Source organism: Ursus americanus, chromosome 6, assembly GCF_024610735.1.
Source record: "Ursus americanus isolate L20-20 chromosome 6, mUrsAme1.1.p, whole genome shotgun sequence".
Lineage (NCBI taxonomy): Eukaryota > Metazoa > Chordata > Mammalia > Carnivora > Ursidae > Ursus > Ursus americanus.
Genome location: NC_142132.1, coordinates 14,064,439 through 14,089,651, shown reverse-complemented (window position 1 = coordinate 14,089,651; position 25,213 = coordinate 14,064,439). Strand labels below are relative to the sequence as shown.

The following is a 25,213-nucleotide window of genomic DNA, read 5'->3' as shown; positions in this document are numbered from 1 at the left end:
ATGGTGACGGTTTTAAGTGGTAATTTGTTAGGCATAAATGCAGACTCACGTTCTCCAAGCCCGTGGGCCTGTTAAGTCAGTCAAGGCAGGCTGTTCTAAACACCGTTCTTCGGTTTGCAGAGGGGTTCTGATTTGGTCAGTGTGGGGTGGGAAGTGGATGGGGGCTGGGATACTGAGCAAGGTCCCCAGTGAGTCTACTGCGTGTCCCCAAGTGAGGGCCACTGGGGTAGCACAGAAACTGCACGGCCAGATCGTTTGCCCTCTCGAAGGAGACCCTTCTCTGGTCCATGGAACTGTTCCTCCTCCCCAGCCAAGATTATGGCTCCTAACGCACCCTGAGAAAGCAAAGACTACACACTCCCTAGGCCCTGTCCCTCCAGGAGAATAATGCTGCAGAGCTCCCAGCATCCTGACTTTTGAAGTCAAATTCAAGGCCAAGGAGAAGACAGGCTCTGGGCTGCCTTATAGTACCTGAGGGGAAGGATCTGGAGAGCCTACGCCCAGAAAGCTCCCACATACGTACCCAGGCCCCGACCTGTGGCTCCCAGCCCCAGAGCCCCTGCCAACCTGACTTCACACGCACTAGCTAGTGATGCTAGAAACATCAGTCCCCGTTCCTGGCTCTGCCCTACCGAGGGGCCGAGCCCTGGCAGGTACTTACGGAGGTGCTCAATGATGCTGTCGATGGTGGGCTTAAAAAGAGCATTCATGGCATCTGGACTCATCCTCAGCATCCCTTGTGAGGACCACTTTACAAAATCCACACTGTGGGGATGTGGCACAGAGAGAAATAAGCAGTGAGTGTGTGAACGAGACCCAGGCTCTGTGCGCAGAGACGGGCCCTGGCAGAAGACCCGTCACACCGGAGGGAGCAGAAGGGTTCGAAAGTCCTTGGAAACATCCTCAACTGCCAGAACCTGGACCCTTAGGTGCTCAAAAGCTAAGACGCAGCCTCTTCTGTTTCTCTTTGCTTTGCGCTGTGGCCAGCCTTCCCTTGGGAGGGTGGAAGCCAAAGTCTAGTGCAAAAGGGTAGGGAAAGAATGAAAGGGGTCTTTTTGTTTGAATGACCACATTTTTTCATCGAGCAGTAGTGCTATTTGTGTTCATTAGAGGCTCAGATGATGTGTCCGCTGTGCTGCTGCCTGAGGCTACGAGCCTGGGTGCTCAGGCGTGTTTCCTTCAGCCCTCCAGGCACCTGTCCCGTGACCGTGTGGAGCATAACCCTAGCAGGATGCCCCTTTCTCTGTCAAAGGCACAGAGCATCCAAAGCAATGGCATGGGACAGAAAGAGCACTGGACAGGGAGTCAGGATTGCTGGGCTCCAGGATGGCCTCCGCCACTCAGAGGCTGTGGGACTTTGGGGCAAGTTGGGCTGCATTTTCTCTGAGCCCCAGTCTCTTGTCTGGAAATCAAGGATAATACAACGTGTCTTACCTCCCTCACAGGGGTTGTTGTGAAGACGAAGTTACATACCACGTCTGTGAAAACACTCTGGACACTTTCTGTTACTAAAGGAATGCCAGGGACTGTTTATTGCAGCACGTGCCCACCCATTCCCAAGTTCAAAGAGGCCAAGTGAATGGTGTGTCTGTCCCTGAAGCAAAGCACGTACCAGCTGCTTCCTAGCGTCACATTCTGGATGCTGTCAGGGCTCCCTGACCAGGCAGTCTTTCTGTGGCCTCGGCCAAAGGACAGTGTGGGACGGTGTGGAATGACCCAGTGGCTGGCTGTGGCCAGTCTCCCCAGAAGGAGAGCTGACAGGCCCCAGAACTGGGTGAGCAGGACCCAGGGTTCAACTCAGAGCAAGCACCTCTGTGGGGGGCTGGTGGACAGACAACATGAGCCTAGTACGAGTCCAGCCCGGACCCTGCTCCAAGGGCAAGAAAACCTAAAATCGTCTCTACTTTGTTTCCCTTAAACAGAACCCAGGCTTCTTAGAGAAATGGCCGATTGTGGGTCTGGGATGGGGAAGATACAAGATGAGCCGGGAGCATCTTCTCTAACCAGAAGTCAGACCAACACGTCGTATCAACGGGACTCAGGAGCCAACCTGGAGAGGCTCCTACTGGCCGAGATGGGGCATGTTGACTAGCAAAAAGGATTACGACTGCCATGGTTTAAAACACATCAAATACGCCTAAATCCATGAAGTCATAATGGTATTCCCCTTATGTCCCCATAAAAGAAAAAAAAATGCATTTGTCACTCAGGAGAATGCTAGGAAATCAACAATATTTTTTAACAAAAAATTTATAAATGAAAGGGAAGAACCAAGCATGTCTTTCCTATATGAACCGTACTTCAGGGCAACCAAACCACGGAGAAGAACTGCTAGCATGCTCTCCAGAAGCAGGCCAGCTAACAAACGCAGGAGTGAGACACCAAGGGGCCACCCCTTAGCATAACGGACGTGGGCAACAACCCTCCATGGCGGCTAGCATCTCGAAAGAAGCAACGGCGCGTGCTGCCTGACATGAAGCCACGGGAAATACTACCCTCCAGGAAGCAGGCTTGCCAAAAACTCCAACTTAACTCTCACCAAACCTCCAGCTCCATCTGCCAATTTGTACAACATACCAGGAGGCCTAACATGTTATGTGGGTGTGCAATGAGCAAAATCCCAGACTGGAGGAAACGCTCTGGGACAATCAGCTTTATCATCTAAAACACTGTAAGGAAAAAAACAAGAAGGCGAACCTATATAGGACGTAGGGGCGTATCAGAGAATTGCCATGGATAGCCATCTTTTGGGTATTAAGGCAAACAGAAAAAAATGATAAGACAATGGGAGAAATTTTAATGTCAACTGGGTATTTGAGGGTATTGAAGAATTGCTCGTTTTAAGTGTGATCGTTATAATAGTGTCAGGGTGATGATTTTAAATATATCCCCCTCAGAGATACATACGGACATATTTAAGGATTAGTTGATGGTCAGATTTGCTTTGAGATGCTTGGGGGAGGGTCCGCGAGGATTCAGGTTGGCCGGGAACTGACAGTTGTTGAAGCTGAGTAAGGAGGTTCATTTTGCACAGGACATGTTTGAAATTTTCCACTCTAAAAAGACTTTGAGAAACTTATGATTTTTGTCTATTAATTTTGGAATCCAGCTTTAAAAGAGCTTCCAAATGTTCATTTTGCAACAAGCTGAACTACAAACACTCGCCTACGGCCAAGAGACTCAGAGTAGCAGGAAACGCAGGATCCCACAGGATTCGTTCAACAAATATTTACTGAGCACCTGCTATGTCTGTACTGGACTGTTGTAAATACTGGGGATGCAGCAGAGGCCAAAACACACAAAATTCCCTGCTTCCACAAAGCTTATAATTATTAGTACATAATAAAAGCTAACACGAAAATAGTACTTTCTAGGTCCCGATTGTGCTCAGTGCCTAACCTATGAATTCACTTCATCCTCATGACAACCCTTCGAGGTGTAAGTGGAACCGTTGTCTCCCCTTTCCAGATGCAAAACTGAGGACCAGAGAAGTTGAGTCACTTGCCCCAGGTCACACAGCTTCTCCGTAGGACTGGAAGTCAGAGTCCGCACCCCCTTCTTCCCTCCCATCAACAAGATCCACCCTCCAGAACAGCCTAAGCCACTGGCAAGTCCCACTCACTTGCTCTTCCTCAAGGCGTGCTCCACGCTGTGCCCGCGGAACTTCTTGTAGTAGTCGATGAAGGAGAAGGGCAGGGTGATGTTCAGTGGGTTCGTTCGGTCCGGGGCAGCTGCCCTTTTACGAGACTCAAATGCAATCATTAAGTCAACCCAGGCCGCGGGACGCTTGATTTTGAATTGTTCGATAAAATCCTCTCCGAATATTTTACACAGAAGTTTTTCAAATTCATAATCTACTCCTAAGGATCCATAGGGTCCACCTGGGTCAAGAACAAAAGGAGAGCGCCCCGCCATGTTCGAAACTGCCAGAAACTGAATCCAAACTCTGAGAAACAGCCTACCCTCTGTTCTTCTCTGAAACACCAAGTAGCACGACTTAGACCCAGTTCGCAAACAGACCGCAGCTCTAAGTTTTTCCTTAAGCTTGAAAACCCTTAGGTTCTTCTCCTTCCGGGTGGAGAAACTTTTTCCTACAGAATCACCTGTCAAGAAGCTGTTTAAAATCAGTTACATTTTATTTATTTTTTAAAGATTTTATTTTTAAGTCATCTCTATACCCAACGTGGGGTTGAACCCCGAGATGGGGCATCACACGCTCTACCGACTGAGCCAGCCAGGTGCCCATAAAATCACTGCCGTTTTACATAAATGGATACATATAACTAAGTAGGAGCATCACAGTATTTCCACCCAAGAAATCTAAGGACAGGGTCTGAAAATCAGCCGGCCCACCTAGGCCCCGTGATCTGTTAATGACTCATCATCCCACTCCCACCAAGGGAGAGAGCCTGTTGCTGCTTTGGCAACCTCGATCCAAGACCAGGTGTTCCGAGACCTCCCTAGAAAGCTTAACCGTAGCACAAAATCAGAGGTGACAATCAGGTGACAAACAGATCCTTCCAGAACTTTCAGGAAAAAAATTCCCTTGTCCAGGATCTGAAACAGGCTCATTTCATGCCAAAACCCAAGCTATGGTGGTTTGTGTTTTAAAGAACATTTAACTGCCTTTTGTTCCCCAGTTCCACACAGGAACCCTCTCCGTGCTGGTGGCAACCGAGAGAAGGAAGTACCAAGAGAAATCTGACATGAGAGAAACGGCTCAGGAATGAGAAAATCAGCCATGCAGGGGCTCACCTGTTGCTTTATACAGTTCTTTCAGGTGTCCTTCCGGTAACCGTATCTGATGGACAGTCAGGTCTACGGTGCCCCCGCCACTGTCCACGACCACATACTTGTCACCTGGGACAAAGACAGCCATCCTTTACATAGACCGCTTGTCAGCCCCATCCTGAAACAAGCTGGGGGGCGACGACTTGGCATACCCAACTCAACACCCATCAACACTTCTCATTAGCACGATGGTTTTGCAAATTAGCTGCACAGCAAAGTTATTCGTGACAGAAGAGAATGCAGTAATGTCTGCCCAGGAGGGCGGGTTAGCATGGATGGTAAAGAACCCGGATGAGTGGATCTTTAAGACGGGAGCATGCCTGTCACACGCTGCGGCGTCCCTGGCACGTAGAAGCGGACAACTTCCTGCCAAGGTTTCGAGCGCCATGAAATGAACTGCTGTTTAGCACAAGACTTACTCCAGAACTGGGGAGCTCCAATTCCTCCTTTTCTTCTAAAGAGTCTGTATGGTTTTAGAACATGCAAAATTATGGCTCCAAAAGAGCTCTGCTTGGGTGGGTGGTCTTTAAAACCACCTGATTCTGACCATTTTCTGCAAGCGCCAAAGGAGCCAACAGGAATGCATTTTTGCCAGCAGCACAGAACAAATCCAGCAAGGGCAAAGGACATTCAAGGACGCTACCTTCCTCCAGCTCGGACCAGATTTCTCCTATGACATTCTCCACCAAAAAGGTCCGGCTCTGCCGATTACGCCGTATGTGTTCCTTAGCTAGTGGCCGACAGAAAGAAAATGACGGGTAAGAAAGCATGAAAAAGCGGGCAGTCATCTGCAGTCAGTGAAGGCAACAGCATGAGGAGGGTTAGGGACAGAACATTTAGCAATACTCGACCAAAATGATTACATAAATACGACATTGGGAAACCCAAAGCCAGACCATTTCCACCAGCCTCCATCTCTTCATTGCACGGTAGCCTGGCTTGCACCCTGCTGGAAAACTCGCCTTGGAGAAGGAGCAGCCCTTCCTCCGGTGACAGTTTTTGGGGGGAAGGGGTTAATAAATCGACCAGATTCCTGGCTTTGCTGTCCCGGGGAGGAACTTATCTGCCAAGAAGCTTGCAGAGCACTTGGTTAAATAATTTCACCTCAAGGAACTCTGTCTGATGCAAGGAATGTCGGGTATGTTTTCCTAATCTGGATCCTGGATAAAGGGGACTGGAGCCCTTTCCCAACCCCAGTGAGGCCAATATGCTCTTCAGCCACAAGGTGGCGCTTCAGCCACAGGGCGGCCCCTCCGAACCTAGCAAAGCCCTGGCTGCCTTTTTCCTGAAACTGGGGAAAAACATGGCTGTGGCCCAGGCCACTTAGTGGCTGTGACGCTTTGCGTGGGGCGACTGCATCTCTCACAGGCCGCCCACCGGCCCTGGGAAGCAGACAGGACACAAATCATCGTCCTTCTGTTCAGAGGAGGAAACTAGGTCAGACGAGGTTAAGGGGTTTGCAGTTCCCACGACTCAGTCTTGCAGCTCCAAATCCACCCTTGGACCATGGACCCTCAAGCCTTTGAGATTTACCAATTTACAGTGAAAAAGCAGAACACAAACATTAAAAGATGAGAAAGGTGCCATGAGAGGGTATCTGGGGATCAGCAGGTGCCAAGGTGCCCAATTGGGGCAAATCACTTTACCCATCTGGGCCTCAGTTTCCACATCCATAAAATGGGGAGTAATAACATTTGGCATAAGTTCCTCACAGACAGAGCAGGGACTGGTTCTTTGATTTCATCTCAGCACCCAGTGTGACACCCAGCACACAGTAGGTGATAATAAAGGCAAAGCACCAAGTATGCGACCCGGTATCGAACAAATGATCACTGCAATGAACAATTTAGAGCAACCCCCAATTTTACAGATAAAGGCTCTGTCCACTGCTCTGCTGCCGCATCCCACAACCTTGCCCCCCCACCGTTTTTCTAGTCCCTAAACTGGTGCTGCTGACTTTGAATTGCCCTACAAATCCATCTGTTGCTGGTTATCCAATTAAGGACCCTTGACCCTCTAGCCTCTTCTAGCAAGGAGCACCGTGTTTGCAAAACTGTCTTCTCTGGGGATTAGAACTGCAAGAGCCGGTCAGCTCTTAAGTTCTTCAGGCCCTGGCGTTCCGTGGGGAAGCCGTCGCGACTAACGAGTCTTTGCAGGCCTGGGAGGGATCCTCAAGCTTGGGGCTTCTCTCCTGTTCCCAGTACTGTCTCCAGAGGAGCTTCTTTTGCTGACCCTGTAGTGGGCATTTGGTTTGCTAAAACAATCTATATGTCATTCATAAAGAAATGATCAAGCCAGAATAAAATATATGCTAAGCTCTCAAAAAAAAAATTATCACATTTTCAGGCAAATTAAGCCCAAGGTTATAAAAAATGGATCCTTTACTGATCTCATGAAATCCTTTTGGTGCAAATAATATGGACAGCAACCCTGTGGTGCTGGGGGCAGAGGGCCAGCCTCGTTGCCCTCAGTAGTGTCCACTGGGCGTCCACCGTGGAGAAGCATCGGACGGCAGAGAACAGCCAGGGGCAGGGGGAGCTCAGGGCCCTAATGCCAACCAGGGAACTGCTGGTTAAGGGCTCCGCCAGCAGGCAGCACCCCCTCCTTCTGGGAGACAGGCCGTAACTGTAAAACAAGGCTGGGCCAGAACCCTTGCTTCGCTGCCCCTCTGAGGGGTGGTGGCCAACAGTGTGAGGATTTCAAAAACCCAAGAGACCTTTTGAGCACAAGATGAGAGCAAATTCCACAAGGCACAGGACACAGACACGGAGCAATGTGCAGGTAGACGGGATAAGTTCAAGGAAAGGAACCCCGAACCTGAGCTCGCGGCCAAGGCAAGCATTCGAGAACAGTTTCCCCTTCAAATGTGAGCGTTACACTTAGGACGTGTTCAGCAGAGCTGCGCTATGATCAGCTAATTCTGACCTGAGTGTGTGAACCAGTATGAGCTCGCACAGCCCGCTCAGTCGTGCGTCTCTTTTCCCATGAAAACGATGAAGAAAATGTAAATAAATGTCATCCTGAGTATTTAAAACATTAAGACACTTGATTTAGTTAGCAGTAAGGCTAGCCTCGCATGCTTTGGTGGAGGCCGAGCAGTACCCCAAAAAAGGCACATCAAGCCCTCCGTGGAAGGGCCGCGGCTTCCACTCGCCCGGGTGAGTCAGGCGTGAGGTGCTGGCACTCAGCCCCCAGCCCGGCCGGCTGCCTGGGGCCCAGCGGGCTCTTCGCCCTGACTTATGGCAGAGGCTCACCCACGGCTCTGTCTTGGGTTGAAAATGCAGAGTCGCGGCCTCTGGGGCAGCGTGACCGGGGGAAGAGGAAGAGGAGAATTCTGGAGGAGAGGACGCAGGGGCAGGGATGTGTGTGCAGGAATGCATGCCCGCGGAGGCAAAGCCAGGCCCCCACGCTGTGGGCAGTGCAGACACAAGCCTCGGGTGTGGGGACCAAGGAAAACTTGGACCCAGGCTGTTGGGGACCAGGGGATGGCAGTTCTCGCTAACGCTCTCCCTCTCCTCCTCATCCTGGGTCTGGGCCTTCCAGGATGGGGTGGGTGTGGGGATGGAGGCCCTCCTCTGGGAAGCACCCACAGCGCTCCAATTAGGGCCTGTGCTCGCTCACGTTGGTGGCTCTGACCCTGACCTAGGGCGTCTGCAAACTGCGTGGCCCTGGACAGACTCACAGAACCCCGGACAGAAGGGAAAACAGATCTGAGGACCAAGACTGTGACCAACCTGCACAGAGGTAAATATTAAAGAGGAAATGTTCCTTAACGCCCATCCTGGCTCCCCCAGGCCGTGCGCCGTCCCTCGGCTAAATGAGCATCCGCAGGGTCAGGAAGACTCGGCCCCGCTCATCTGTATTTTAAACTCTGCCAGGTTCACAGCTAAGACACATAATGAGCTTGCCACACACGAAGCGGCCCCAATGAGTGAGTCAGCAGTAAATCAACAGTCTTAATGAAGGAATTAATAACAGGCAAGTGGGACTAGATTAGAATCAGTGAATAAACAAGACAAATTAAGAGCCTAGTAAAATGTAAGGCCACGAGCTATGCTCGGGCCACCTGCAGGTGCTTGGAGAGAAGCACCCTCCCCCCGCCCAAGGCACACGGGTGGGCAGGTGATGACCCCAGGTAACAACTGCGGAGTTTCCGGGGGGCCCTGGGGAGGCCAGGTCGGGGGGCCGAGGACAGAGGTGCTTACGTGTAGCCGATGCTCTGGGAGCATCTTGATTCTTCATGACAGTGCTCAGGGCCTTTCAGTAATCAGGGCCCAGAACCATGCAGGGGCGGGAGGGGAGCGAGCAGGGAGGGGAGAGAGAGAGCAGGAGGTACCCTGTGCAAACCCAGCTCCCACTGTGTCACTGGAGCTGTACCCGTTGACCGCGGCCTTGCTGCTCAGCTCGGTCATCTGGTGCAGCCGCAGCTTCCGGCAGTAGATGGAGGCCGCCTCGGGCTCCAGGGCGATGATGAGCTGCTCGGAGTTCTCGGGGGAGGCCAGGCCTGCCTGGAAGACAGAGGCAGGACCGCTCTGAGGACACTCGCACACCCGGCGCTGACGCCCTCCAGGAATGGACGCTCATGCTCTGCCGTCCACAGACCCCTGCAGGGCTTACGCTCGGGGGTGACGGGGTGCTGGGCCCCAGGCCGGGTGCCCAAACACCGTGGAGGGGCCAAAGAAAACGTATGGGAGCCTTTGGGGAAATGCAGGGCTCTCTGGGCCTGGGGGCTTCTTTCATTTGGGACTTGCTTGGCCCAGAACTGAGCAGCATGAAGGGGGAAATGCCCCCAAACTCTGAAAACTGTCAGGGGATGGAAGGCGGGTGGTCTGTTTCTGGTTACAATGGGCCAAATGGTCTAAGGGCAGACCCCAGTCTTTGCTGGCCCGGGAAACAAATGGGCCATCGCTGGACCTCAGCTACGCAAGCGTAAGATTTGGCTGGCTGGGAATCCGACGTGCCTCCAGCACACCAAGGAGGGCTCTGGGGCTCTGGAGAAAGCCCTCCTGGAATCCCACAGTCTCACACTTTCTAGAATATGGGTCAAAAGCAGCTGGCAGTTATTTTATTCAAAGACCTTATCCCTTTAATAGCAGACACGCTTCTGCTCTGTGACATCAGTTTTGTTCCAGTCACAGCCCCTCACAGGAGCCGGCCAGGAAGCTCTGGGACCACCCTTCAGAGGGCACTCGGAGACATAAGCCTGGCGTGGCCTCTACCAGGTCCCTGCCCACCTCCTGTGGCCTTGAACTGAAGTGCGGGGCCTTGCTTGCTCGTTGAAGCCATTCAAGCCCCAAAGGCTTCCTGGTCGCCAGCATGATGGGACAGAGACTCGCTGTGTGCCCTTCGGCACTGTCTGCTGTTCCCTAGGGAACTTCGGGGTGCTGCCCTCGTGCCACACCCACTTTGGAGGTCTCGCCAGTTCTACGCCAGGCCTGTAAGGTTTAGTGGACTCATCTTGTAGATCAGGGGTGAACGGTCTGCCTAATGCCACAGATGCACAGTGACCTCTCCCCAGGAGGAGCCAGCCTACAGTCACAGATGGAAGGGGCTTAGAAGGTTCAATTATTGGACAAGGAAGGGAGGGGGTTCAGGTTAGAATATTAGAAATGCAAAGGCCCCTCTTGGCCTTTTGTCCAACGACTGCACTTTATGCAGAAAGAAACCAAGGCTCAGAGAGGTAGGGTGACCTTGGACTCTCAGTGCTGAAACCCGGACGGTCTTCGGCTCACGTGTATCCAACCTATACATGGCCGAGCAAGCCCAGACCCAGTCTTGAGCCTCGCAGACCAGCTCTTTAATTGGTTCTTGGTTCTCCTGCTCTCGGTGACTCCAGGTATCATGGTGGGACCCAGGCCTTTCGCTTGGACAAAACTCTTGGGGTGTCTCTAATGCTCTTGCTTCCCTGGTTTCAAGGTACGATCTCTTTACCCCGTTGCTCCGGGACAGCACTGGGCAGTGCACCACCTCTAATCGCATGTAGTCAATTCTCCCACATGAACCAGGTAACTGTGTCTTAAAGAGAAACCATGGGTAGGCAGGCGACTTAAATCTTCCCCTGCCAATACCAGACGCCTCACAAGAACCCCTTCTGGAAGACCGACTTTACAAAACCTACACCATCCACAGAAAAACTGCCTCCTATTGCTTTGTGCCCTCAGCTGTTAGCCAAACACAGGGGCAGTGTCTACGCCCATTGGTTTGGTCCCTGTGTGGAAGAAGGCCTGCGTGCCCATCAACAGGCCACTGACCCAGGCGCATAAGATTTCCCACTACTCCTGACCCGAGGGACTAAAAGTCCGCCTCCCCCAGCCTCCCGCAGGGTCACGTGAGACATCCTCAGCACCAAGACAGCTGAAGGCTGCAGCACCCAATGACAGGGAACAAGGCTTACAGACCTGTGTCACCAGGAAAGTTGAAATCTCTGGACCTTAAGCCCCAGGATCCCAGAAGAAATCCAAAATAAAACCAAGAGAAGCTCCCATCTAAAGGACCACTCCCGAAGACTGACTTTTCCACCTTTGTGGGTTTGTAAAGTCAGGGGCCTCCTATAATAGAAATTAGTAGGTCCAGCTTTCCAGAAAGCGGTGTGAAGAAGAAGGAAAAACCAGCTAAAAAGAAACAACCAGGCCGAAATGTTTACGATGGTCCTCCAAAGTTCAGAAGGGAAAACAGCCTGGGAGGAGGGGTGAGGAGAGCAGAGTGCCAGGGCTGCGCCCCGTGCTGGTGGGAAGGAGGAAAGGCTCACTACAGCCCAGTGTCCCACTAGGATGTCCGCCTGCCAGGCAGTCTCCCCCCACATGGCCGCAAAGAGCACCGGTGGGCCTGGACCCAGCAGTGGGGGATGGGAGGGGAAAAGAAGAAAAAATAAACGCCTTCCTCCCTCTCCACACCTTCCCCGAGACTGAGCAGCCACTCTGAGGTAGCGGGGCTGGCTCAGTCAGTCGAGTGTCTGACTCTCTGTTTCAGCTCAGGTCGTGATCTCAGGGTCCTGAGATTGAGCCCCACGACTGGCTCCGTGCTCAGCAGGGAGTCTGCTAGAGATTCTCTCTTTCCACCTCCCTCTGCTCCTCCTCCTCCCCTCGCTCTCGCTCTCAAATAAATCTTTAAAAAAAAAATAGATGTGAAATATTTATACAGAAAACCAAATCAAGAAGTCCAGAGAAGCGAAGAGCGTTGAGAACAGTTATACGACTCGAGGTATGTGACTTACACAATCCAGGGTCCCCCGGGAGGCTCCCACATCCTGAAGACATGGAAGACACACAGGCTGCCCCAAATGAGGCACAGCCATTGGCTTTCTCTCTATTGCATTCTTCTTCAAACATTCTTATGCCCCAAACAGCATGGCTACACCCCTCAGGGGAGGCCTTTCATCTGTCCCTCCCCAGCTGGGTTGGCCTCAGCCCCGCAGCAAAAGCTTTGACCCATTTCCACAGAGGGTTCCCCATGGTACCCAGGAGAGGATGCAGGTGGGGAGGACCTCAAACCAGCAGTGGGGGGGGGGGGGTAAGATCAGTGAGAGGCCACATGGGGGGAGACTCCTTTGCTCGCACCAGCCCCCATCCTGCTCCCCACAGACAGTGAGGGGCCATGTCCCAACAGCAACTCCCAGGGCCACAGTGGAGAGCTGAGGGTTGAGGCAAGAGGAAGCAGCTGGCTCTGCCAGGTTCCCTCTCCCCAGGAGGGGTCCCAGGGCTGCCTGTGGACTCCAAGAAAAAGAGGAAATGCAAAACAATCTGCCAGTAGCTCCAAAACTCAGGTGTCTTTATCTCTGGGTGGGAGGCCCCAGTGCCTGGAAGGGTAGGCTTTCTTCCTGCATGAACACTTGCAGTCCTTCTCGGCAGAAGCCCGCAGCCTGGCAGCTGTCAGGCCTGGGCCCGCCAGAGCAGGGGAGCACGCGCGGCTTTGGCTAATTCTGCCTCTGAAGCTGGTACCTCGCAGCTGCTGTTCCATGTAAGCTCTCCCTGCCCTGGGTCCCGGGCGGCCAAGCACTTAGCCTACTCTGTCTCGAATGATAGATCGTACAGACACGCCGAGCCTCTCCTGCAAGACGCTACACTTTCCAAGGGCAGCACACAGCAGGCGCTCGGGGGTAGCTGCTGAGTGAATGAACCCACCGTCCCTCCAGCCAGCCTGCATTCTGCGATTTCCTGGTCCTTGTCTCCGAAACACAGAATGAGAGCCTTCTGCTGACATGACCTGGGGAGGCTACAAACAGAAAGTGTCTGCATGGAGAACGCGTGAATCCGGGGCAGCAGGAGCACCGCCGTAGCCCTTTGGAGAGCGCTGCCGCCTGTTCATGAGCCCCACTGTGGAGGAGCGTGAGAAACCCGCACTCGAGGGAGGCTGGGGATGTGGGCATTTGTACTGACTCGTCTGCCCCTCAGCCCCGCGTCCGCCAGGGCAGCCGGCCAGCAACCGTGTGCATAGCTGTGGAAGACGACCAGACGGCCAGACGGCAGGGCGATGGCTGTCTTGGTTCTGGGCATCAGCGGCTTGGCTGTTGTTTGTTCCCCCGACGTGATTATTTTTCACTGCAGTGCCAAGTGTTACTCCTTTTAGGTGAGATCTTCCTCCATAAGGGAAGGTCTTTTATTTGACAGGTTTCCAAACCCACTAGGGTTACACGTTTTCAGCAAAACGCCTCTAGAAATCAACAGGACTACTTCCTATCCATGAGGACTCTCCCTCAGGACTCAGTGCAACTGTCTCCCATTCTAGGTCTTCCCTGAAGGCCTCAGAAGGGGGATCAGCTGTTCTTCCTGCTACCGTCTGTCCAGCAAATGCTCTGAGAGGGTCTAACGGGGTCCTGAGGCTGTGAATTATAAAACATAGAGACTGAACCCACTTTTTCAACAAAGCATTTGACACAAGAGGAGTTTTGGAATCTCACAGATAAAACTGTAACCGTAAAGTGCTCCATGGCCCCCGCCAACCCCAGCACGGAATCCCAGACTTCTGAGTGGAGGCCCTAGAACCATCTACCCCAGGCCTACTTCTTCCGTGAGAGGCGGCCTAGAGCCTCATCTTGCTCTGCATCCGGGCCTCTTCCCCCTGCCCCAGGCCAGGGGAGGAGTGAAGCTCAGCCCCCATCTGCCTGTGCCATGTACTTGGGCTCATGGGGCCGCCAACGGGCCGGAAGGAGGGACTCCATTTCCTGCATGCAAGCAGGGGAGATGTGACCGGTTTCCCAGCTGCCCTGAAGGAGTACCACCCTACCTCCTCCTTCGAGCTCCTCCGCCCGAAGCCAGGCTGGCGGCAGCACGCCGGGTGGAAGGGATGGTGGGCATCCTGAGATCCCGGAAGCTGGCTGACCCAAGAACTACCCAAAAACTATGGTTTTTGCTGGATTCTGTGTTAGCATTCTCCAGAGAAACAGAACCAGTCGGACATATGGAAACGTAGAGATTTCTTGTAAAGAATTGGCTCACACCACCATGGAGACTGACAAGTTCCAAGACCTACAGTCACCACGCTGGGGAGCCATGAGAGCTTACGGTAGAGGTCCCTTGCCGGCAGCCTCGAGACCCAGGAAGAGCTAATGTTTCAGTTTGAGTCCAAAGGGAGGGGGGAAAAAAACAGTGCTCCAGTTTGAAGGCAGGCGGCCAGGAGGAATTCCCTCTTATTCTAGGGAGTTTCAGCCATTTGTTCCAGTCAGGCCTTCAGCTGATTGGATGAGGCCCACCCGCCTTAGCGATGGCAATCTGCTTTATTTAGTCAGTCAATTTAAATGTTAATCTCATTCGAAAGTACCCTCACAGCAAACACCCAGAGCGATGTTTGACCAAATACCTCAGTACCCCTTGGCCCAGGCAAGTTTACACATAAAATTAACAATCAGAGGTACACATATTTATTATTCTATATAATTAATGGAGGATAAGGAGAGAAAATTGGAGAGATGCTAATTTTGGCCATGCTTCATTTCCATTTTGTCAGGGGGACTCTTCCAGAAGACAAGCTAAAAGATACCACAGACAGGTTGGCAAAGCAGTTGGGCCCCTATAACTCCCTCTGCCCCTCTCCCTGAAGTACAAAAGGCTTCAATGAACCATTCAGCTATGAGGAACCTGAGAACGGGCCTCATCTTGGTTACGCAGAATATGAATCCGGCACCTACCATGTCCCAGCACACAGAAGTCCCCCAGTATGGGTTTGTTTAGTGAATAAATGAATGAGTAAACAAAGAATGACTGAATGGTCCCTACCATCTTGAAAGCATTCGGTGACTAAACTGGATATAACTATCAAATCAGAATTACAAAGAGCCAAAAATTAAGCTGCACAAAGGCCGCACATATCAGAAGTTACCCAGCATCCAAAGGACGGGCCAGTCTTCAGAGCATCTCCGGGCTTCAGAGAAAAAAGTCCACATGTCCATGAACGCTGGTCCTGCTAAGGAGCTGCTGACCTATCATCTACCCTCTCGGGTGCCACTTTGATTCTGCCGAACCCTAAAGGGCACCGCACCCCCATCTCCTCAGTTTCCTCCTCGCCCGAAGGCTGAGGGGCCTCCCTGCCAGGCCCCACCGCTCCGAGAGGCAGTCCTTGGAAGAGCCGGCCCAAGGCTCCAACAGCCCTGATAAATCTCCCAGTCCCAGCACCTCTGTTTCAGGCTAAAAATAAGAACTGACCCTTTTCCGGGTCACATGTGTGTTGCTGCAGTTTTCCTGTGGGAAAACGAGAGTCAAAGCCATGCATCCTGAGTCTCCTTCCTGTGCAAACTCAGAACGCTGCCTGTGTCTTCCAAGAGAGCCGTGTCCCCACGTCCCGTCTTCGGACACTGAAGGCTGACACTGCAGACAAGCTCCAGGGTGCCTAGGGCTTCTGTGCACAGCGAAACTGCATATGGGTTTCTTCCTTTTTAAAGAAGTTGACTCTTTCTAGAACTTCCACCCTCTTCCTTCATCCCTATCAAAACAAATCTATTTTGGGCAGATAAGGAGATTGAGCCAGATTCTCACGCTGAAGGGGACAGCAGAGGAGAGCCTGTGGTAGAGGGAAGAAGGGGAAGTGGGGAGAGTGGGGGGGCAGGGACATTGCTCTCCCCGGGACTCTACCTGTCATCTGGAGTAAAGCTCTAAGCTCTGAGTATAATTCATGACACCAAGGAACCCATGGCCATTTTGCTCTATTCAGTGCTCAGGGTTGCTCGGGTGGGTGTTTGAAAGGAAAGGTTCATACCTATGGCTATAAACTCAACATCAGAGACATGTCCCCCGGGAGGGGTGGCTGTCCCCTGGGAGGTGTGGCAGGGGGCAAGGGAACATCTACTACCTTGGTGACTTTGCCCAGCCCAGCTCAAGTCGAAGGCTCTGAAAACTGACTCTCATTGCACAGAGTGGGCCCAGGCCCCACGATGGGCTTTCATTAACCCAGGGGATTAAGTACAGCGGGAGCCAGCTCTGACCTGGGGGTCAGAATGGCACGTCAGCACGGCCAGCCATTCTTGCCATGAAGTCAGACCCTCGTGGAAGCCCTATCATGGCACACGTGGCCTGCGGACAATGTGAAGCTTGGCGGCCATGAGGGCCCATGGCGCCCAGGAGGGACGGGCTGGCCACTGGCACTAGAATGTTCTATCCATGGTGCCATGCTGACTGGCACGCTCCTCAGCCATGCCACTGGCCTCATCCAGGTGTCTGACACTATTCAGGTCTGGCGGCCTCACCACCCCCTGACCGTGAATGCTCCCGTGTCGCTCACAAGGTGAAACGTGCAGAAGACCATCCTATTTCCCTTATGTCCCGGCTGCGTACGTGCAGATTTCAACCTCTATCCCAAGCTGATGTGCTTGGTGCGCGGCCATCGGCTTTCTCTCTATTCCATTCTTCTTCAAACATTCTTATGGCCCAAGCGTTTTCCTTGAAGTTCCACTCACCCATGGAGAAATGTCTCTGTACCCCAGTTTGAAATCCTAGCCCTGGGGAATCTACGGTAGCGAAGGTATAATGCCAGAAAGAAAATCGAGCCCAGCCCAACCCTTGTGGACCTGACCCCCGTTCCTCCCCCAGGACAAAGGCTCCATGTCCTCTGGCCTGTGGGAAATCCCTCACTGCCTCCCAGGGAGGCCTGTGAGTGCTGGCGACACCTGAGTGGGGTGACAGTCACCACCGTGAGCATCCTGGGCCCACATCCACCCCACCCCCACACTCACCTGATAGGCAGCTTGTCTCATGAACTGCTTGGCGGGCTGTTTCCAAATGGCAGGCACTGTGATGACCCATCTGACATCAGAGTTCTCGAACTCCGACCCCGCCTGGTCGCTCAGCTCCTAAAGCCAAGGGAAATGCAGCAGGTCAAGGAGACACAGCTGGTCCTCCTACAGCTTCATGGAGAATTCCAGGCTTCCTGGCCATGAACTTTTGGGGCATCTACTCTACAGCTTCCTGAACTTACCAGTGTCAGGGAGCAAGGGTCCGCTTCCCGAATATTCCGCAAGCAGGGAGCTCTGCTCCTTTCATTCACTGAACATGACTGCAGGCAGGAGGCAGGCAGGTCAGAGCCCTTTGGCCACTTCTGAGTCATGTGACAGGGCAAGTGACAGCTTCCCAGGCCTCAGTTTACTCATCTGCACCATGGGGATAATAAGACCTAACTCACACTGTTATTGGGAGGAGTGACCATTTTCTGAGAGCTACATTTACTGGGAGCTTCCTCTGTGTCAACCTCGTTCAGAACTTTGGATACCTCATATCCATTAGTCCCAGGATCCCACTAGAAAGGGATAACGGTCAGCTTTTCTACAGATGGGGACACCTGAGTCCTAGATGTGTGCCGTACCTTTTGACGACTGCACAGCTGGAAAGTGACAGAGCCAAAATTTGGACCCAAACCCAGGTATATTGTAACTCTAAAGGCTAAGGTCTTAACTAAATTGTTACGTGTGGTTTCATATCTAGAATAGGGCCTGGCCCACAGTACTGCTTAACACCTGGTGGCAGCTGTTGTCAGAGTGGTCACTGTCCTCTGCCTTATCGCAAGGCCAGCACCTCAGGGAGGTTCTTCTAGCAGGACGGGAAGGGTATGAACGACATGACCTAAGCAAGAACCATGCTGCCCTTAGCTTTTGGTCAAGGTTAAACCACATCAGCGGGAACCACGCGGATAAAGGGGATGGGCAGAAGCTCCAGAGGTTCACACCAACTCCATGCAGACAAAATAGGTCTCTAGAAGAGTTCTTGGACTCAATATTCCCATCTGTAAAATGGGGAGAATAAAACTAACGTTCTGTGTTTCTGGGGAGATTGAGAGCACATGGGGAGAGGCTCGCCCAGAGAAGACCTCTGATAAAGCTTGCTCCTTCCCACCCTTCCCCTCCGCTTGCCACATTCACCAGACAAATCTGAAATCAAACATAAACGTGCACCAACGCGCATGCGTGAGAGCCGGTTGTGGGGACAGGTTTCCGAAGATTAACATGCTGGCGATTTGCTTCTTCTGATAGCTATCTCATTTCCTCTCTTGTTTCAGTAGATACCTTGGGACTGAGCCACCGCGTCACGGAATTAACTTCCTCTGCGATCAGTCAGTAAACTTTTTTTTTTTTTTGCCCTTTAAAAATTTTTTTTCATTTTTAATTGTGACAATAACCCATAACGTAAAATCCACCACTTGAACCTTTTTTTTTAAAGCACACAGCTCAGCAGTGTTAAGTACGTTTAGTAAACTTTTTTAAAAAACATGTTTTTAAAAACATCTCTGCACGAGGCCCGTGTGAAGCAGCAGGTTTGGTTTTGTTTTTTTATCGTGTTTTATTTCCTTGCAGGTCTGCATTGGGCTTTAAAGGCAGGTGAGGGGCGACATGTGCTGGGAAGGGTTCTCCGCATTCCGCTGAGTACCATCCAGGCGATTTTTGAACTCTTTAAACAGGAAAAGGCTCAAAAGGTGAATGACGGGCTTCCCTGGCCGTAGGGAAGGTTGTTTAAATAAGCTGTTTGTTCGCCAGTGGATGGAGTACGGCTTAGAAGGGAAAGGAGCCTGCCGTTAAACATCTCCTTATGTCAGGCACTGTCCTCGCCTTCCTTCATGAACGATGGCCCTGCTTCATGCCTGTGATTCCTGAGATATGCTGCTTCCTAGATTCTCTATTTTGCTTATCCTGGTCCAATGTGCCAAGAGTCCCCTCCTCTGAGTCCACCTGTCCTTCAAATACCAGCCGGTCCTCTCGTGGAGGGCCCGGTGCTTATCAATCTCCTCAAATAGCTTTTCTCCGGGGAATTTCTTTACAGCATGTTTCCTGCTGGGAGAAGGTGCGAGCAGGTTCCTGAAGCTTTCAGCTGAGCTGACATGTTTGAAACCACACACCCTCCTGCACCCCTGCTGGACCTCGGCCTCCCCCCATCTCTCCCCTCCCCTTCAGAGATGGGCTGTTCGCTCTTTTCCCCTTGGCCAACCTGAAACGCTCTTTTCCCCTTGACCAACCTGAAACACAATCCAATGTCATGGACTTTCTCGGATCCTACATTTTCCCCAAGTCCCCATGCCTCCTCTTCCTAATCCAAAGGCCCCCCCGAGTCATCGGCCTCCCTCTGCTCCTTCACCTTTCTCCAGGTGGCCACAGGCACTCCATGCAGACTCCAAAACTTGTGTCTTCATTGGGTGTCTGGGCTACCGGGCACTGAGCCCATCCCCTGCGATCCCTTCTCTTCAGGCTGACAGAGGTCCGCATCTCTGAGCGCCTCCTGGTCCGCTTTGCTGCCGCCTGGAACCATGGTGCTCTCCCTCACTACCTCCATCTCCCTGCTACTCCTTCCTTCTGTCCTCTCCCCTCTCCATCTCTTCTGGTGGAAGAATTATTTCCCAGAATCCACTTCCTCTCTCCACCCTAGCCCCCTCTTTCTTCTTGGTTTTCACACTTCCCAAATGACCCCCACTCTCTGAGTCTCAGAGCCCTCAGACACATCGGCTTCAGGATCTGAGTCTGCTGTTTCCATAGGGCTTTCCTCCACCCTGCAGGCCCTGGGGACGCTGTGGTCTCCCTCCCTCGAATGCTATCACTGTGGCCATGGCATTCCCCTATTAGAAATCCTTGGATGGCTCCCCATGAGCCAAGAAGTTCCTTAGCTTGGCATTCAAGGTTTTGCACGATCTTGACCTGAGCCCCCTGTTCCCGCTCGATCCTGCTGCCTTGTCCTTCTCTCATCCCAAACTGTTTGCTTTCCAGAGCCACCTGCTCTGTTTTCTTTGCCCTGCGTTCTTCTTGTGCCATTCCACCAGCTCAAATACCCACCCTTCGAGCTGCTGCCAGTGAGAAGTCCCAATGCATCTCCTCCAGGGAGCCTTCCATGCTACTGTCCATTGGGCGGATCCTCTGCCTTCACCAAATACCAAACACCCACATGTTTGTAACCAAACACCGATCCATTGACTACATACTCCTTTACACTCTGTTTATTTCGACGCTGCCAGAACTGGTATAGGATCTGGCACACAAAAAGTACTCCAAAAGAAGAAGGAGAAGGAGAAGAAGAAGGAGAAGGAGAAGGAGGTACTTGAATGGAGGAAGACAGTATTATGTTCTCACGTCTTTGTTTCCCTCAGGCCCTATTTCTAGAATTCTATTCCATTTCTAGAGTTCACTAAATTTCTTCTAGTGATCACATAATACCAAATGCTTCTGAAGTTCCCAGTTCTTTTTGGATAAGGCTCAGTACACAAGGCTCTTTACGTATCTGACTTACACCCACTCGTCACCATGACCATGGGCAGAGACACCGAGTGGACAGCTGTATCCACTTAGAAATTACCAATTCTTCCCCATCCAGGGCCTCACTGCGCAAACTTTGCAATGGTCATCCAAGGGGCTCACGTGGGCACCAGCTTCTCCCCTGGGGTCTGGGGGGACAGGGAGGACGGCAGCAGCCATTTGCCAAGAGTTTACTGTGCCCTGTCCCGAGGGAGATGCCTCATGTCTGGTTTAATATCAGACAACCCACGAGATACGCGATCTGCCCCACTCTTCCGGTTAGGAACGTGGGTGTCGGAGAAATTAAGCACCTCACCCGAGACCCCACAGAGGCCACACGTGTCTGCTGCCTGTCTTTCTCCTTTACTGAGATATAATTAACATACCATAACATTCTCCTTCTCCAAGTGTACAATTCAGTGGGTTTTAGTATATTCACAGGGTTGTGCAACCATCACACTCTCTAATCCATCACCCCAAAGAGAAACCCCATTCCTATTAGCAGTCACTCCTGTCCCCTCCCCCAGCCCCCGGCACCTGCCAGTCTGCCTCCTGTCCCTGGGGATTCGTCTGCTCTAGACATTCCTTAGAAATGGAATCATATGGATCAGCTGGCTTCTTTCACTCAGCGTAACGTTTCCACGGTTTCTCCATGTGGTCACGGGCGTCAGTGATTCATTTCTTTCTATGGTTGACTAAGATCCCCTTGTAGGGACAGACCCACTAGTGACCCATCCATCCACTGATGGATGTTCGTCTTGTTTCCCTTTTGTAGTTATTACAAATACCGCTGCTGTAAACACTCATAGACAGGTGTTCGTGCAAACGTGCGTTTTCATTTCTCTTGGGTATATACTGAGGAGTGGGATCGCTGGGTCACATGGTAGCTCTGTGTTTCACCTTCGAGGAACTGCCAGATGCTTCCACAGCTTCTGCCCCACTTCCTATTCCCGCCAGCAGGGCACGAGGGTGCATCCTGCTTTCTGAATGTAAGTCCCATGCTTCCTCCCTCGAGGCCGTGCCTGCTCCCCTGGCTGGCAGGTGCGCCTCCCCTGCCACAGGGCCCTGGCACGTGTCCTACCTTCAGGGCCTGCTCCTTGAAGTACTGCAGGGCATACGCGAATATTTCAAGGGCTTTGACTTTCTTGCCGTTGGCTGCCGTGAGGTCTGTATCCATGGTGAGGTCCTGGTGGGGGAGAGAAAGGAACAGTGAGACGAGGGAGGAGAGACAGGTCTTGTGGCTTCAGGAACGGCTACTTGGAGATCTGGGGAAGCCAGTGAGCCCTATTTCTGTTTCCTGATATTTAGTAGACTGGGATAGTGGGTCCCCCACTATCCCCCGCTGAGGGCCCTGGCAGCATTGTCCCCTTACTGTGTCGGGGGCCCTGGCTGTTCCCTTCACCCCTACCTCTCACTTCTCCCTCCCTCCTTCTCATTCTCTCTCTCCTGGATCCTCACGGGGCAGAGGTTTCCGGGAGGCGACAGAGCCCAGGAGGAGAGACAGGCAGCAAGCTCCACTGCTGATGCCACAGACACCCTATTTCCACACTCGGACATACATGGTCACCCTTGGGAGCCCCCCCCGCCCCGGCAGAGGCCTAAAGCATCACACCAACTCGCTGACTTGCATGATGTCGAACAGACAGGAAGCCTTCATTCCCCGATGAGCTGACAACCAAGTCGCCAAAATAGAAGAGCTCCTATTTTAAGGTTTGTGCTTAATCCTCTTGGGAGCACAGCATCACCGCCTCCCTTCCTCACCAGAAGCTAATGCAGTCCAGTCCTTGGGTGGAGGATGCTCTGTGATAGGCTGGCTGGACTGGGGTCATTCAATAATGACCAGAAAAGTGCTCACAGGGTGGCGATGGGCAGAGAGTGGGAGCAAACATCAGGAAGAAGCCCCCAAGTCAGCCCAAACCCAGAGGCTCACTACTCCCAGGGGCAGGGGGATCAGCCTCCGGATTGATCCAGGCTGGATAATGAGGCTTTGTCTTGAGAGCATGAAGGGGCACGAAGCTACCAAACCAGCCTCGTGGAGCCTGTCAGCTGTCCTGACCCATGGGCACAAGCTCCCTCTTCCCAACCAGCCACACCACCCCTGGTGCTCAACAAAGACACCCCAGATTTGGGGAGGCAACTCCCAGGGCTCAGAATGGAAGAAATCCCTGTGCTCCACCCGCACGAGACTGCTGCTCGGCAGTGACTCCCATCAGAGGAAACGGGAAGGATGCATTTCTAGCAGGAGCCTGTCTGCTTCACAGAGAGACAGCCACAGCGATGCGCACAGAGCCTTGGAGGCAGGGTGCTGGCCGCTGGGTTTCCATTAACATGCGTTTTGCCATCTGCAAGCACGTAACAGCGGACACACGAAAGCAGTAATAACAGAAGCTAGCAACTGACTAGAACTTCCTCGGTACCAGCACGGCTCTAAGAGCTTTATGTATTTTGATTCCTTTAATCCTTACAACATGCCCATGAAGAAGGCCCTGTCAGTGTCTCTATTTCACACAAGCCCAGAAAGGTTAAGTCACTTGGATTAAGGATCTTGCAGGTGTCAGAGGCAGGATTTAAATCTAGGCTGTCGGGTCCCAGGGTCCGTGGTTTTAAACACCATCACCATCCTGAATCTCTAAGTACCAAGAATTAAGGAAAATTTGTGGGCTGCAAGGCTCACACTGAAAAACATCCTATCCTATGATCCAAACTTTTCCATGAAGCTTGGGAGAGGGGGCCTCACTGATGTTGACAGCTTACAGAGCGCTGGCATGCCGGGAGCAGGGCTGCTTTGGGAGTGGAGCCCCCAGTCGATGGGGCGCCTGATTTCCTGAGCTACCCGCGTCTCCCCACAGAAGGTTTACTTCTAAACTTGGTAGCTAATCGCCCCTGCCCGGGGTCCCCCCAAATGCCCCTGACCCCCAAGGCCTGACTTCAGAATGCCTGGATCTCAGAACAACCCAGCAACTGCAGAGGCATCTCGGGCATGGCAGGGAGCCCCCAGCGCCTCGGCCTGGGCTCCAGCCACGGTCCACTCGGACCGGTCATTTGCCAAGGCACACACGTCGTTAAACATTCTGAATATCTCTCTGCCCACGTGTATGTCAGAAAGGGCTATGTATTCTGCAAAAGCGTCATGTGCACCAGGTCGTTTCTAAAATCAAGGTAAACGGATGTTACTTTCTGCTCGGGAGAAACCTGAGGGTTCCCTGGGTTGGGAAGACCTCGGGGCGGGAGGAAGCTTGGCTCCCCAGCGCGGAGGACTCAGGGCCAGCGAGAGGCTCGCTTACCCCAGTGGTATGCAGCTTCATCTTGAACTTCTCCAGGTACAGCCACTGCTTGGCCTCGTTGGGATCCAGGTCGTGGTAGAAGTCCCTGGCGGCGTATCCGAAGCTGTGGAACTTCCTCTCCGGGGTCAACAAGATGGTGGTCGGAGTCTTCTGGTTGGACACCCCGGGGTCGCCCCCCTCCCATCGCCTGACACCAAGGAAAGGCAGAGGTTATGGGACCTTCCTTCATAATCCCAGTTCAGGCGGCACTGATCTGAGCACCTACTGTGTGCATGATTCTTACAGACGTGGGTGCTCACAGGGGTCGAGACAGATGCGCTCTGGTTCCACTGGTTGAGTGGTGATCAGAGACACGACTTCAGTCAGAAGGAAGAAGGAAAGGGACAAGCACCAGGTTCTAGCTCAGGAACGAGGGCAGCTTCACCTGTGTACTCAGCGTTTACTGAGCACCTACTGTGTGCCAGGTGCTGGCAACAGACACAAAACCTTTAGTCTCTGCCTTCAAATAACTCGCAACCTAGGAGGTTTGGTCTTTTTTTGCGGGAGGGGTCTGTTTTTTTAATTTGGAAGCCCTCAAAACAAATGTATAGCTGGCTTGCGTCCTCTCTAAAACAAGGTAGGGTATAAACAAATACGTGAACACCTGCCTTATCGTGTGGGAACGGGGGACCCAGGAAATGCCCTAGGGGTCAGAGAAGGCAGAGGGGCCAGATGGTGGGGCAAGGGGAGGAATGCAGGGCTCAGGTGAGACTCGAAGGACTGACAGACAGCTGTCAGGATCTTGAAGGAGGGAAGGGCACTGCAGGCTGCTCAGAGGTGGGAGAACACAGGGCATGTGCAGGGATGCTAAGTGATCGGGTGGGGTGGAGAAGGAGTGTGTAAATGGGAAGTGAGAAATGAGATTGGGAAAGTGTGTGGAACCAGGCTGAAGAGAACCCTGGGGAGGGAGTGAATTAATCAGTGAGTAACGGGGAGCCACTAAGGGTTGGAGGGCAGGGGCACGGCAGACCAGAGCTGTGGTTGACCGGATCACACTGAACGAGACAGGAAGCAGGGAGGCTGAGGAGGAGGCTCAGGCCTCGTCTGGGAGCAGAGGCAAGGGGGCTCAAGCAAGGGTAGAGGAGAGGGGTGGAGGAGGACAAGCCGTCCCGAGGGAGAACTGAGCCAAATGGCCACGGTGTGGGGGCAGGAACCACGTGTGACCGCTCACAAACGGAACTTTCTGTTACCATGAACAACTGACATTTTCACTAGGCAATGAACCTCCTGAGCTTTTCCCCTTCCAATTTTTATTCCTTCATTCCTATTAATATACAAAAAAATTGAGCTTTCTCAACCATAATTTTGTCAGTCTGTATCAAGGTTAACATGTTCTGATTGAAATAAAATTCAGGTAGGGCGTCCCTCCGAAATGCCTACAAGAACGGAGATGATGTCTCCAGAGGCC

The 25,213-nt window shown here is 52.5% G+C and overlaps 1 protein-coding gene across 5 annotated transcripts in view; it reads right to left on the bottom strand.

The window, feature by feature from the left end:
• The window catches only part of HSPA12A (heat shock protein family A (Hsp70) member 12A), a 158,420-nt gene that overhangs the window by 4,386 nt on the left and 128,821 nt on the right, over positions 1-25,213 (bottom strand). For all 5 annotated transcript variants that reach the window (XM_045803224.2, XM_045803229.2, XM_045803228.2 and 2 more), the window contains 8 exons: positions 23,767-23,953; positions 21,564-21,668; positions 16,952-17,068; positions 9,128-9,299; positions 5,435-5,521; positions 4,756-4,860; positions 3,623-3,881; positions 662-765 (listed from right to left, as the gene is read on the bottom strand). In XM_045803224.2, the coding sequence (XP_045659180.1) occupies positions 662-765; positions 3,623-3,881; positions 4,756-4,860; positions 5,435-5,521; positions 9,128-9,299; positions 16,952-17,068; positions 21,564-21,668; positions 23,767-23,953 (1,136 nt within the window). The remainder of the gene's footprint in view (positions 1-661; positions 766-3,622; positions 3,882-4,755; positions 4,861-5,434; positions 5,522-9,127; positions 9,300-16,951; positions 17,069-21,563; positions 21,669-23,766; positions 23,954-25,213) is intronic.